We start from the raw sequence: 13,860 nt of genomic DNA, 5'->3' as shown, positions 1-13,860 counted from the left end.
GGAGTTTAGGGCTGTTGTACATAGGGTCGGTCGCTATGAGTCTCAGGTGACTCGACGGCACATAACAACAACAACATGCTGTGTGTTGCTGTACAGAGGTAACTCATGGTTGCTGTGATGCTCAACTCTGTGACAGTGATGTGCCAATCATGGTAATGGATACCCATGGTGGACAGTGTTGGCTGGAGCTTCCCAACTAAAACAAGCCTGGAAGCAAGAGGGGCATCCACTTCTGATATGGCTTGCCTCCAGAAACTATATGTACGAACAGTGCTCAGGCCTTTTGAACAGTGCTCAGGCCTTTTGTTCATAGGGTTGCTATGCGTCGTCTACGACTCAACGGCACCTACCACCACCAACAACATGCTGTATTTGCAAGAACAGTATCAAGATTCTGCTCTTCACTCAGGTTCCCCAAATGTTAACATTATACATTTGCTTTTTCTAATTTCTTTTGCTCTCTCCTCCTACTCTTCCTCTCTCCTTCATTGTTTCTCTGTCTCTGTCTCTCTCTGTCTGTCTGTCTCTCTCTCTCTCCACACGCATGCATACACACACAGAGAGCAAAATCTTTGGTCAGGGAGTCATCTGACTCATGGTGGCCCCATGTGTCACAAAATAAAACTGCTGCATAGCGTTTTCTTTATGGGGACAGATCACTGGGCCTTTCTTCTACAAGTGGGTGGGTTCCGGCAACCAATTTTTCGGTTCGTCTCTTTCTCTCTCATTGCCGCTGAGGACAAACCATATGTGCCACCCACGGCCCCTCACATTTACATATTATACACACATTCTTTTTCTCAAAAACTGGAGGTTAAGTTTTCAGACATGCCACACCTCAGCCCTAGTATATTTCAGTATGCATTTCCTAAAAATAATAACATTTTCCACATAAACACAGCATAATTGTTTAAATCAGAATAATAACATGATGCACAATTATGAGATATGATTTTACCTACAAACTATGAAACTTTTATCAGTTGTCTCATGTACATTGGTTACAGTAAAAGAAAATCCTGATTGTACAATATTTTCTTTTGTTATGTCTCTTTAATTTAGTCATAGAAGCTCTGCTGGGTGCCATGATTGAAGTGCTTGCCTTCTAACAGAATGGTTGTGGGTTCAGATCCACTAGCTGCTCTGCAAGAGGAAAGCGTCTGCTTCTGTAAAGACTTACAGTCTTGGAAACCCATTAATGCATTTCTTTTTTTTTTTTATTTTTTATTATTTTGTGTGCGTGTACCGTCAAATCAGATCTGACTGGTACAGGAGGATATTGCGCCTCCTTCTCCGGCAGAGCATCTGGTGGATTCGAACCGTGTTTCTCTGGGATTGCAGTGCAGCTTCTTGCCACTAGGCCACCAGAGCTCCCCTCCATTAATGCATTTCTATTCTGTCCTGTAAGATCTGTGAGTCAGAATTGACTGGATGGTGGTGGGTTTGGTTTTTGTTTTATTTTTAAAACAAATGTTATTGTTTGTCTCACATAAGGTGGACAATTTTTATGAGTACAGGCCAAGTAATAAGCAAAATGGTGCTCAATTTTGGTTTCTCTGATGTTTCCTCATCTTTAGATTTGTTGTTGTTATGTGCTGTCGAGTTGCTTGCGACTCATAGCAACATTAGATTTAGGTTATACATATGTGTGTGTGCACGCCATCAAATCAGATCTGACTGGTACAGGAGGAGATTGTCCCTCCTTCTCCAGCAGAGCATCTTTTTTTTTTTTTCCAGCAGAACATCTGGTGGATTTGAACTGCACGCCTCTGGGATTGTAGTGCAGCTTCTTGCCACTAGGCCATCAGAGCTCCCTAGGTTATACATTTTTCATAGTAATGCTATAGATGTTAGATTCTCAGTGCATCATGTCAAGAAGACATGATTTCCTGAGTTTACTTGTCCTTTCACCAGTGGTGATATTTCTGATATCTCTGATCACTGTGTTATAGTCATGCTCTGCTACATTCCTTTTAAAAAGTTACTGGATTTTCCTCCCTATAATTAAGAAGTATCTTATGGGGAGATGTTCACAAAAATCAAATGCTATCATGATTTCTAATTTCACTATTCTTTCCACATTTATTGGTTTGCATCGTAGTATTAAAGACTCCCTTCTTATGTATGTATGTATGTATGTATGTATGTATGTATGTATGCATTTATTATTAACATTTCTTCTATTCAGTGATTCTGAATCTATTTGACAGCAACTTTTTAAATTCTTTACAATCATATTTATTTTGATGTCCAGTTGTTCCTAACTTTGCCAGCAGAAGTCCTTTCAAACTGGCTCTTTGGTTTATACTCTTCCTTTTTTAAGCACTTCATTTCTTTACCTAAACATCCGGGTTATCTAACATCCAGTTCTGGCCTTCCCTCACTTTGGTACAAATTGTTTTAGTTCCCAGATCTCTCCAAGGAGCCTTGTGCCTTTTACTGGAGGATGATATTTAGAAGCCAAGTTCTGAGATTAAGTGTGCTCATTTCTACCAGGATATTCCTCTACCATATTCACTTGTTTTTACTATTCCCCCCAGAGACCCCTGGCACAAGATTCCTGCCCTGGACCCTGAGAAACTCAATGTCTTCCGGACAGTACGGGAGATCACAGGTAGAGAGAAGAAGAGGCTACACCTTCTGTGAGAAATAGAAGAATCACTGGCTTACATTGGGGCATAACTACTGGGGAAAATCAGGTCCCAGGCAATAGGGGAGGGTGCAAGAGCAAATATGAAAAAGAGGAAGGGGGGAAGGTCCCTTGCTTATGTGACTCTCCCAACCCTCAGGTTATCTAAACATCCAGTCCTGGCCTCCCCATATGCACAACTTCAGTGTCTTTTCCAACCTGACAACCATTGAGGGAAGAAGCCTCTACAAGTAAGTATGAGATACTGTGATAATAGCATCACCACCCAGTGAACTCTATTTCTTAGGCATCTATAAGTGAAATGCAAAGCACTGTCTCATATAGCATGCCCATAGGACTGGAAAGTTTGACAGGGAAAAGGCAAAAGGAAGAAGATTCTCAGTGAGCCTGACTAATCCAGAATGTATTGAATAAGAATGAATCTTCTTGTGGGAGGGAGGGCTGGGTGGGGAGAGAAGTGCAGCAATGAATGAATGGAAATCCAAAATCTCTGCAAATGTTCATTAAAATTATTTTTTTTAATATTAAAATAAAATTTTTTTTAAAAATGAATCTACTGTACAGCCCATTTTCCCTCTAACGTCTCTCTTCTCATTCTGTCTTCTTATTTTCAGCCGAGGCTTCTCATTGTTGATCATGAAAAACTTGAATATCACATCTCTGGGCCTCCGGTCCCTGAAAGAAATTAGTGCTGGGCGTATCTACATAAGTGCCAATCGACAGCTGTGCTATCACCATTCTCTGAACTGGACCAAGCTGCTTCGGGGGCCTGCAGAAGCCAGACTAGACATCAAGCATAATCGGCCCCGAAGAGACTGTGGTAAGAGAAGGAGTCTATGGAAAGAGGGAGTCAAAGAGGTGAGGAATGAGAATTATTCTGCCTGCTCTTCTAATCTCCCATTTCCTCTCCAGTGGCAGAGGGCAAAGTGTGTGACTCACTGTGCTCCTCCGGGGGATGCTGGGGTCCAGGCCCTGGTCAGTGCTTATCTTGCCGAAACTACAGCCGAGGAGGTGTCTGTGTGACCCACTGCAACTTTCTGAATGGGTACAGTGAGGGAAGAAAGAGTCAAGAGGGGTAGGAGTGGGGCCATGAGATGGAGCTGTCCAGGTGGCATCAGAAAGTCTTTAGACAACTCTCTACATGTGCCTTGGCGGGGATAAACTAAGAGACACTTTGGCTGGGAGGTCAGGACATAAAAGCCAGGATTTGGAAATTAATTTCTTCTCTTACCTTCCCACCTTCAGGGAACCTCGTGAATTTTCCCATGAGGCTGAATGTTTCTCCTGCCACCCAGAATGTCAACCCATGGAAGGCACTGCCACATGCAATGACTCGGTACTGTAGAAGCCCCAGGATTTCTGAGAAAGGCAACACTGGAGGGTCTGGGGCAGGACATGGCTAAATCCCAGGGCCAACAGAGAGAGGCCAGATAATGCTGGGGCTTGTAGATGGAGGATCCTGAATGACTGGCTTGGTCCTTGCTGGAAAATATGGGATTGACCGTGGGACCCTGTTCTTTCTGATCTTCTCTTTTCCACTCAGGGTTCTGATGCTTGTGCCAAGTGTGCCAATTTTAGAGATGGGCCCCACTGCGTGAGCAGTTGCCCACATGGAGTCCTAGGGGCCAAGGGTCCCATCTACAAGTACCCAGATGTTCGGAATGAATGCCGACCGTGTCATGAGAACTGCACCCAAGGGTCAGTGATGGGATCATACAGAGGTCATAAAGACTATGATTTAGGAATTCATTATTTTCAGCTGTGAAATGAAGGATTGGCTGAAAGGAACTTTTAACAGCACAAGATTGAACCCTAATTTTGGGAACCTTGAATAAGCTTGGCTCAGGAGAAGGTTCAGGGTAGGGTTAGCAAAGTACAGTGTAGTCTATGCCTTGGGATAAGCTTTGGGCTCTGGAGTGGAAGGGATGGCATGACAGTGTTTGGAAAAAGCTTTTGGAATTAACCTGTTTTCCAAGCTTCCATTTAAGGAGTAATTTTCTTTCCCAGATGCAAGGGACCAGACCTACAAGATTGTTTAGGACAAACACCAGCACTGATCAGGTATGATAGGCTTGATAATTCTAAAAATTTGGGATAGTCATGAAAAAATCTAGGGAGAAAGTGGTTAGTTCCAGGAAAAGTGGGTCTCTATTCACTCTGTTTTCCTTCTGTATACAATTTGCTAGCAACACAGAGAGCTGGGGGGGAGACATAAACATCCATGTTCTTGGCATTCTTTTCAGCTATGGGTTGTTTTCAACTTGAAGATACACAATAACTATATATATATATATATAACTTCTTAGCCCAAATTTACCTTCAGTATAGGTACAGATAACATTTTAAAAAATGAGTTGATTTAAGATAATGCTGGGTTCCTCTATGTTCCATAGCAAAACCCATCTGGCAATGGCTTTGGCACTGGTAGTGGGATTGACAATGATTTTCCTGATCCTGGGCGGCACTTTTCTTTATTGGCGTGGCCGCCAGATCCAGAATAAAAGGGCCATGAGACGTTACTTGGAACGGGGTGAGGTGAGTATTAAGTTCAACTTGAAAGGTATCCTAGGGGAGCTCTGGTGGCCTAGCGGCAAGAAGCTGCACTGCAATCCCAGAGATATGAGGTTCGAATCCACCAGATGCTCTGGCGGAGAAGGAGGGACCATCTCCTCCTGTACAAGTCAGATCCAATTTGACAGTACACACACACACACACACACACATACACACACACCCCATACACACAAAATAATAAAATTTTTTAAAAAAATTAAAAGAAAAGAAAGGTATCCTAAATCATTGCTCTTTAAGAAGCCTCTTCCTTCCCTAGAGATTTAATCCCTTTCTTTAAGAAAACAGAGTGGCTTAACAAAACACTGACTAGAGAAATGGGAAACACACATTCTCATTTTGATTTTGCTATTGTGTTACATGACTTTGAGGAAGTTACTTTCCTTCTCTAAACCTCGTTTCTACATCTATCCAAAGGAAATAATAACATGCACCCTACAGGACGGTCCTAAGAATGAAGGAGGATAATGTATATATAAGTGCTTTGAAAGCAGGAATACTGTTTTAAGTACCCAAGGTGATATTATCAGCTTCTCCTAATCAAAGTTAAAACCCAACACTCTTGATTCTTCATTTCATGGAACAACCAACTTCCTCAATTTTCAGGATGTCTTATTCATCAATATGCTTATGATGCTGTCCAGCTTAGACTTCTTGTCCCCACTCTTTGGACTCTCCTATTAACCACACCACTGGTAAGGAGAGGGTCAAGTGGATTGTGAGAGTGGATTTTCCTGATGATTTCCCAATCTGCTCCTCAGAGTATAGAGCCTCTAGATCCCAGAGAGAAGGCTAACAAGGTGTTGGCCAGGATCTTCAAAGAAACAGAGCTGAGGAAGCTGAAAGTGCTGGGTTCAGGTGTCTTTGGAACTGTGCACAAAGTGAGTGGTGGCCTACAGGAAGTCCAAGGAGGTGGGGGAAGGATCCAAGGCAAAAGGGGGAAAGATTTAGTGATTAGATTTGCCTAGATTAAAAAAAAATATTTTAGGCTGATTCCTGCCCCTATCTTTCTAGGGTGTGTGGATACCTGAGGGTGAATCCATCAAGATTCCAGTCTGCATTAAAGTCATTGAGGACAAGAGTGGAAGGCAGAGTTTTCAAGCTGTGACAGATGTAAGTGAAAGGATTGGGGAAGGTGGATAATAAAATTAAGAGATATTTGTGCAGAAGCATGGTCCTATAAAGACTATGTTGGCCATGTTGATATTCTTGAGAATACTGATTCACAGTATAGGCTGGGGTTGGAAGTGTACATATTTGAGCATATGTGAACCTGCATGTTATCTGGACAATCTCTTTTGTGTCTCTTAGCATATGCTAGCCATTGGCAGTTTAGACCATGCCCACATTGTACGGCTGCTGGGACTGTGTCCAGGGTCATCCTTGCAACTTGTCACACAATATTTGCCTCTGGGTTCCCTGTTGGATCATGTGAGACAACACCGAGAGGCTCTGGGGCCACAACTGCTGCTCAACTGGGGAGTACAAATTGCCAAGGTGAGAGAAGTCTGGAGGAATTCTCGGAGGGAATGGCCTGGCTTGGGCAGACAGAGAAGGAGTGGGAAGGTTAAAGTTCTGAGAGTTGCCTTCAGGGTTTAGGAGGATTCTGGGTCTCAAGGGTCAATATTCCCAACTGTAAGTATATTTATTTCCTTCTCCCATAGGGTATGTACTACCTTGAGGAGCATGGTATGGTGCATAGAAACCTGGCTGCCCGAAACGTGCTACTCAAGTCACCCAGTCAGGTTCAGGTGGCAGATTTTGGGGTGGCTGACCTGCTGCCCCCTGATGATAAGCAGCTACTACACAGTGAGGCCAAGGTGAGATGAAACAAAGAGGGCAAGGAGGGGGGTGAAGCACGGAGTGAGGGCAGAGTCAGGGATCTTCCAGAGGCAAGAAGATGTTACATAGTAAGTTCAAAGAAAAAAGAACTTGGAGATGGCAGAATTTTGAATTTAGAAAGCAACAAAAAATGGTAGAGAACTTAGGGTATGGAAAGGCTTACTAAAAAAAAATCTGTAGAAATCAACTGGTAAAACCTTTATCTTTAATTCTTCAGACTCCAATTAAGTGGATGGCCCTTGAGAGTATCCATTTTGGGAAATACACACACCAGAGTGACGTCTGGAGCTATGGTCAGTGCATCTGGATATTATCACTACTTCAAATTCCTTCGTTGCCTTTTAAGACACCTTCTAGAAACTCAAGGGGGGAAAAAAATAACACCCACAATTCGTTGCAGTCACATTAGAACCGACTTCATAGTTAACCCTCCAGTGGTTTTCAGAGGCTATTAATCGTACAGGAGGAGACTGCCCATCTTTTTCCCACCCAGTAGCTGGTGGATTTGAACCACCTGTGGCTTCCACATGCCTCTGGAAACCCTATGAACTTTGATAAATGTCGTTAGTTGTAAAGGGGCTTCAGCCTTTTTTTCATAGGGGTCACTATGAGTCATGCTCAACTCGAAGGCAATCAACAACAACAACCTGTGAATTAGCAGTGTAACTCCTTACTCACTAGGCCACCAGAGTTCCCTCCTTCTGTCAGATTTGGTTCTTCTCTCCTTTCATCTTGTATCATTGGTCCCTGCACCAGGTGTGACAGTTTGGGAGCTGATGACCTTTGGGGCCGAGCCCTATGCAGGGTTACGATTAGCTGAAGTACCAGACCTGCTAGAAAAGGGAGAGCGGTTGGCACAACCCCAGATCTGCACCATCGATGTCTACATGGTCATGGTCAAGTGTGAGTTATGTGCTGACCTCAGGTATTTTTTAACTGGGCTTCTTTTCCTAATGCATTCCCTTCTTATTATGGCTCTGCCTCCTGTATCTCACCCCCAGGTTGGATGATTGATGAGAACATCCGCCCCACCTTTAAAGAACTAGCCAATGAGTTCACTAGGATGGCTCGAGACCCACCCCGTTACCTGGTCATCAAGGTGAGTAGGGACTAGGTAGGACATGTCAAAGACATTTAGTGAAAGGATGGCTTGGCTAGAACATTAACAATATCTGCTCCAACAGAGAGAGAGTGGGTCTGGGATTCCCCCTGGGGCAGAACCCTCTGCTCTGACAAACAAGGAATTGGAGGAAGTAGAGCTGGAGCCAGAGCTAGACCTGGATCTGGACTTGGAGGACAGCCTCGTGACCACTCTGGGCTCCGCCCTCAGCCTACCAATTGGAACACTTACTCGGCCACGTGGGGTAAGACTCCTAATTACCCAAGATTATTTTAACATGTCCACCTGCACATCAAAGCCCTCAGAAACCCCATAGATAACAAGAGGTTATCTATGAGGTTATCTCAGAGGTCCCTATGACAAGAGTATGCCTCTCTCACTTTTTTCATCCTAGAGCCAGAGTCTTCTAAATCCATCATCTGGATACATGCCTATGAATCAGAGTAATCTTGGAGAAGCTTGCCAGGTAAGGTCTCCCTCTTTAAGGAGCTGTTGAAAAGCTGAGTGGAAGAGGGTACTAGGTAGGATTGATAGGGTCAGGGTAGGAAGTATAAACTTTTGAAGTCCTGCAAAAAAGATATTGAATGACTCGATCCTCTACTAAACAAGTATTTCTTTTTTCCCCCTCCTTTGTGTAAGCCTCTGTGTGATTACTTCCTATTTTCTTCCTCAGGAATCTGCAGTTTGTGGCGGTAGTGAGTGGTGCCCCCGTCCAGCCTCCCTGCATCCAGTGCCACGGCGACACTTAACATCAGAGTCTTCAGAGGGCCAGGTGATAGGCTCAGAGGCCGAACACCAGGAGAAGGCATCGATGTATAGGAGCCGGAGCCGGAGCCCACGACCCCGTGGGGACAGTGCCTACCATTCTCAGCGCCACAGCCTGCTTACTCCTGTCACCACCCCACTCTCTCCACCAGGGCTAGAGGAAGAAGATATCAATGGTTATGTCATGCCAGATACCCATCTTAAAGGTACCTGACTTGTCCTGAGGCTTTCTTCAAATCTTCCTCTAATCCTTTTTCTCCAGGTTCTTAATCCCTTGTCTTCTCTGATGATATCCTCCCTATCCATTCCTTTTAAGTTGTGATTCAAGTGAAAGTTTACAAAGCAAATTCTTCTCTCATCCAACCATTCATATCCATTGTGTTCTGCATGATACCCACAATGTAATCCATTTCTTCTCTGTAATTCTCATTTCCACTAACCCTTCTGTCCTACCCCTTCCTCTATTCATGGCTTTATCTTTGGACAAATGCTGTTGACTTTATATAGTTGGTTATTTTCTAAGAGTAGATCCCTACTGGGTTTTCTGGTTTGGGGTTGTTTTTTTCTTTTCCAACATGCTCATTACTCTGAATTTCCACACACTCACCCTCTCTTCTCAATCCCCAGGTACTCCCTCTTCCCGGGAAGGTACTCTTTCCTCAGTGGGTCTCAGCTCTGTCCTGGGTACAGAAGAAGAAGATGAAGATGAGGAGTATGAATATATGAACCGGAGGAGAAGGCACAGTCCACCTCGTCCTCCCAGGCCAAGTTCCCTCGAGGAACTGGGTTATGAGTACATGGATGTGGGATCAGACCTCAGTGCCTCCCTAGGCAGCACACAAAGTTGCCCACTCCACCCTGTGCCCATCACACCCACTGCTGGTACAACTCCAGACGAAGACTATGAGTATATGAACCGACAACGAGGTGGAGGAGATACTGGTGGGGATTATGCATCCATGGGGGCCTGCTCGGCAGCTGAGCAAGGGTATGAAGAAATGAGAGCTTTTCAGGGGCCTGGACACCATGCACCGCATGTCCATTATTCCCGTCTGAAAACTCTTCGGAGTTTAGAAGCTACTGACTCTGCCTTTGACAACCCTGATTACTGGCATAGCAGGCTTTTTCCCAAGGCCAATGCCCAGAGAACATAACCTTTGCTCTTCAAGGTGCTCAGGGAGAATTTGATGGCAGCTAGTGCCTCTCGAGGGTACCCTTCTTCTCCTCTCCCTCACATGTCTCAACCCCATTTCCTCAATCCTAGACAATTCCATTCACTCTATGGAGGCTTTTCAATACTTGGACTCAAAATTATTGTGGTATATAGCCAGCTGTGCACTTTCTTCTCTTTCCCAACCCCAGGAAAGGAGTTTTTTCCTATTTTGTGTGCTTTCCCGATCTCATTCCCCAGCTTCCTCGGGGGCACTCCCTCAAGATATGAAGGATTACTCCCCATGTCCTTTTCTTTCAGACTCTCATTTGTTGGGACTAGGCCTTTCAGTATGCCTTTGTTTCTCAAACTGTCATTAAGAGGAAAGGCAGGAACCTGGCAGGTGGCAGTCAAATTTTTGGCCTATGACTCTTAACCCCATGGAAAGTCTAGGAAACTTAAAATTTTATGGAGCAAAGACTGGATATTAATGTTACTAAAACTCATAGGGACTCTGTAAACAATAGATTTAAACCTTTCCCCATCCTCACAATCTCCACCATGCTCAGATCATTGTCGTCATCACGGTGTCAATCTGTCTCATTGAGGGTGCCTCCTCCCTTTTCCTAACTCTCTACTTTGCCAAGCATGATGCATATTGCCAAGGACTCGCACCTCCTGACAACACACCCAAAGTATGCGAGATGAAATTTCACCTTCCTCAACTCCAAGGAGCACTCTGGTTGCATTTCCTCTAAAACAAACTGTTTTAGTTCTTTGGCAGTCTATTCAATACTCTTCGCCAATTCCACAATTCAAAGCCATCAATTTTTCAGTCTTCTTTATACAATCTAACTTATGCACATGAAGCAACTGAAAAATGCCATGGCTTGAATCAGGCCTAACTTTGTCTTTACACCTTTATCCTTGCTAATGATTATTATTAAATATATATCATGTCCCAGGCATCATCATGCTAAACTTTACCTACATTATCTCGCTAAATCCTTACAATTCTATAAGGTAGGTATTATCTTCATTTCACAAATGAGGAAACAGCTTAAAAGAGTATAAGTAAACCTCTTGAAGTAGAAGATCTTCCTGATTTTAATGCATGTGTTCTTACATGACAGGATTACAATGCATTACATGCTCTTACAGATGTCAAGAGAAACTCGTTAAAAAAAAAAGAGAAACTCGTAAGAATTCTTGTAGATGGCATTTTCTTGGGTCTTTGCACTGAATCCAAGCCTAATCCCAACAACTACAACTTTCCCCTACACCCAGACTCATCTCAGGAAGTAAAAGAGCAGGTCAGAAGGAAAGATAACTGGGCATTTTTGTGTATACTTATAACCTAGAAGTGCTGTAAATTCTCTCTACTCCTTACTGAAGGCCAGATACATATGGGACACCAAGATCCATTTTTAGGAGTCTCCAGTAAGGAAAAACCTCCAGTTCACATTGAATGGGGACCCAGCTCTAGACTTCTCTCTCCTAGGAAAGGGGTAGGGGAATGTCTGTTTTATCATTGAAATTTTTTGTTTTGTTTTTATACATGTCAGAATAAAGATGCTAATGTTTTCTCAAATGAAGAAAATCTAGTGTATGAAAAGAAAGACCACTCAACAGTGGATTGTGACTAGGGGCATGCTGCCTTTTGTCAACCCTCCTTTCCCATGGACTCTCATTAGGAGGCCACTCAACATACTACACCACCAGGTTCCTAAGGTAAATATCACTCACTCACTCTCACTCGTCACCATCAAGTTGGAAGCAGCTCATAGCTGACTCCCCTCACTGGCATTTCCCAGGCTGTGAATCACTTGGTAAGTGATTGTCCAAGTTTCTCCCACAGAGCTGCTGGTGGATTTGAACTACAAGAGAGGAATGGCTTTGGGATTAGCAGTATAAATCCCTGCGGGCTATGCCACCCAAGTTCCCCTAAAGCACATGGTCTTGAGTACTGTCAAGTCTGAACCAATCCATAGCTGACCCTCCATGAAGTCTTCAGAAGCAATAAATCTCAAAAGGGGAGATTGCCTATCTTTCTCCCTTGAAGCAGCTTCTGTATTTGAACCTCATGTTTGACTTGGCAGTGCAATTCCTTACCACTTAGCCACCAGAACTCCCTAAAGCAAGCATGCTGTTGTGTGCTGTTGAGTTGGAACTGTCTCATAGCTGACCCACTAGCAAGTTTTCAGAGGTAGTAATGGCACAAGAGATTGCCCATTCTCCCACAGAGCAGCTGGTGAATTTGAACCATATGGCTTTGGGATCGCAGCACAGCTTCTCAGTGTTAGGCCACCAGAACTCCCTAAAGCAAGCATGTTGTTATGTGCCATTGAGTTAGCTACAATTTATAGCAACTCTGCATAATAGCTCTGAACCTTGTTCTATCCTAACCGGGTTCCAGATGTTCTACCCAGTGACCCAATCTCACTGCCTTGCTTAAGATTTTTAATTAGGACTCTATAGGAAAGTCTGAAGGCAAGGACCTCTCCAAATTACCAAGGAACAACAAGGTCATTTTAATCCTAAGGTGTGCCTGATTCAGGCTATACTATCTTCAATCACTTTTTAAGCATCTGAGAGGTGGACAATGAACAAGGATGACAGAATTGATGCCTTTAAGGTGTGGTGTTGGGGAAGAGTACTGAATAGCTAAGGACTGACAAAAAAACAAACATATGTCTTGGGAAAAGTGCAGCCAGCATACTCCTTGAAGGCAAAGATGACAAAGCTTTACCTCACATACTTTAGGCATATTTTTGTTAGGTGCCTTCATGTAGAGTTTGACTCATAGCAACCCTATGAAAAAAGATGTGAACACTGTCCTATCTCATGCCATCCTTAAAATCTCTGACACACTCAAGCCCATTGCTGACATCAGTGTGTCAATTCACCTGGTTGGAGGTCTTTCGTCTTTCACTGTCCCTCTACCTTTCCAAGTGTAGTATTCCTCTCCAAGGAAAAACCTCTCCTAGCAGCATGCCCAAAGTATATGAGACAAAGCTTTATCATCTTTGCCTCCAAGGAGCACTCTGACTGCACCTTCTCCAAGACATATTTATTTGTTTGTTTGTTTTATAGTCCATGGGATAGTCAGTGCTCTCTTTAACACCACAATTAAAAGGTATCAATTCTGTCATCTTTATTCATTGTCCAGCTCTCAGATGCACAAGTGATTGAAAAGACCATGGCCTGAATCAAGCATACCTTAGTCCTCAAACTGACATCATTGTTCCTCAATAATTTGGAGAAGTCCTCAACTACAGACTTTCCCAGTGCAATACATCTGATCTCTTGACTTCTGGTACCAAATGTATTGATTGTGAAGCCAACTAAGATGAAATCATTGACAGTTTCAATTTTTTATACATCATGATGTCGCCTATCTGTCCACTGGTGAGGATTTTTGTTATCTTGACATTGAAATGCAATACATATTGAAGGCTGCAGTGTTTAACCTTCAGCAAGTGCTTCAAGTACTCCTCACTTTACTCAAGCAAGGTTGCATCATCTGCATAACAAAGGTTACTGATGAGTCTTCCTCCAATCCTGATGCCACATTCTTCTTCATAGAGCTCAGCTTCTCAGATAATTTGCTCAGGAGGCAAGGATTCTGAGGCTCCGTCTAACATACTTTGGAGACGTTGTGAGGAGAGAGAGACTGGTCCTTGGAGAAGGACATCATGCTTGGTAGGGTGGAGGGACAGCGCAGGAGGGGAAGGCCTTCTATGAGGTGGATTGATTCAGTGA

At 43.6% G+C, this 13,860-nt stretch overlaps 1 protein-coding gene across 1 annotated transcript in view; it reads left to right on the top strand.

Moving 5' to 3' along the window:
* The window catches only part of ERBB3 (v-erb-b2 avian erythroblastic leukemia viral oncogene homolog 3), a 26,445-nt gene extending 15,839 nt beyond the window's left edge, over nucleotides 1-10,606 (top strand). The window contains exons 10-28 of the mRNA XM_006897639.1: nucleotides 2,541-2,614; nucleotides 2,790-2,880; nucleotides 3,265-3,470; nucleotides 3,563-3,695; nucleotides 3,896-3,986; nucleotides 4,194-4,348; nucleotides 4,658-4,711; nucleotides 5,044-5,185; nucleotides 5,983-6,102; nucleotides 6,236-6,334; nucleotides 6,533-6,718; nucleotides 6,886-7,041; nucleotides 7,281-7,356; nucleotides 7,820-7,966; nucleotides 8,065-8,162; nucleotides 8,248-8,427; nucleotides 8,578-8,649; nucleotides 8,857-9,154; nucleotides 9,576-10,606. Coding sequence (XP_006897701.1) covers nucleotides 2,541-2,614; nucleotides 2,790-2,880; nucleotides 3,265-3,470; nucleotides 3,563-3,695; nucleotides 3,896-3,986; nucleotides 4,194-4,348; nucleotides 4,658-4,711; nucleotides 5,044-5,185; nucleotides 5,983-6,102; nucleotides 6,236-6,334; nucleotides 6,533-6,718; nucleotides 6,886-7,041; nucleotides 7,281-7,356; nucleotides 7,820-7,966; nucleotides 8,065-8,162; nucleotides 8,248-8,427; nucleotides 8,578-8,649; nucleotides 8,857-9,154; nucleotides 9,576-10,102 — 2,905 coding nt within the window. The 3' untranslated portion in view covers nucleotides 10,103-10,606. The remainder of the gene's footprint in view (nucleotides 1-2,540; nucleotides 2,615-2,789; nucleotides 2,881-3,264; nucleotides 3,471-3,562; nucleotides 3,696-3,895; nucleotides 3,987-4,193; nucleotides 4,349-4,657; nucleotides 4,712-5,043; nucleotides 5,186-5,982; nucleotides 6,103-6,235; nucleotides 6,335-6,532; nucleotides 6,719-6,885; nucleotides 7,042-7,280; nucleotides 7,357-7,819; nucleotides 7,967-8,064; nucleotides 8,163-8,247; nucleotides 8,428-8,577; nucleotides 8,650-8,856; nucleotides 9,155-9,575) is intronic.
* The last annotated feature ends 3,254 nt before the right edge of the window (nucleotides 10,607-13,860 follow it).

Source organism: Elephantulus edwardii, unplaced genomic scaffold, assembly GCF_000299155.1.
Source record: "Elephantulus edwardii isolate Elephantulus edwardi_28Jun2011 unplaced genomic scaffold, EleEdw1.0 scaffold00212, whole genome shotgun sequence".
Classification (NCBI taxonomy): domain Eukaryota; kingdom Metazoa; phylum Chordata; class Mammalia; order Macroscelidea; family Macroscelididae; genus Elephantulus; species Elephantulus edwardii.
The sequence above is the reverse complement of the archived record's forward strand: the minus strand, read 5'-3'. Positions and strand labels throughout refer to the sequence as shown.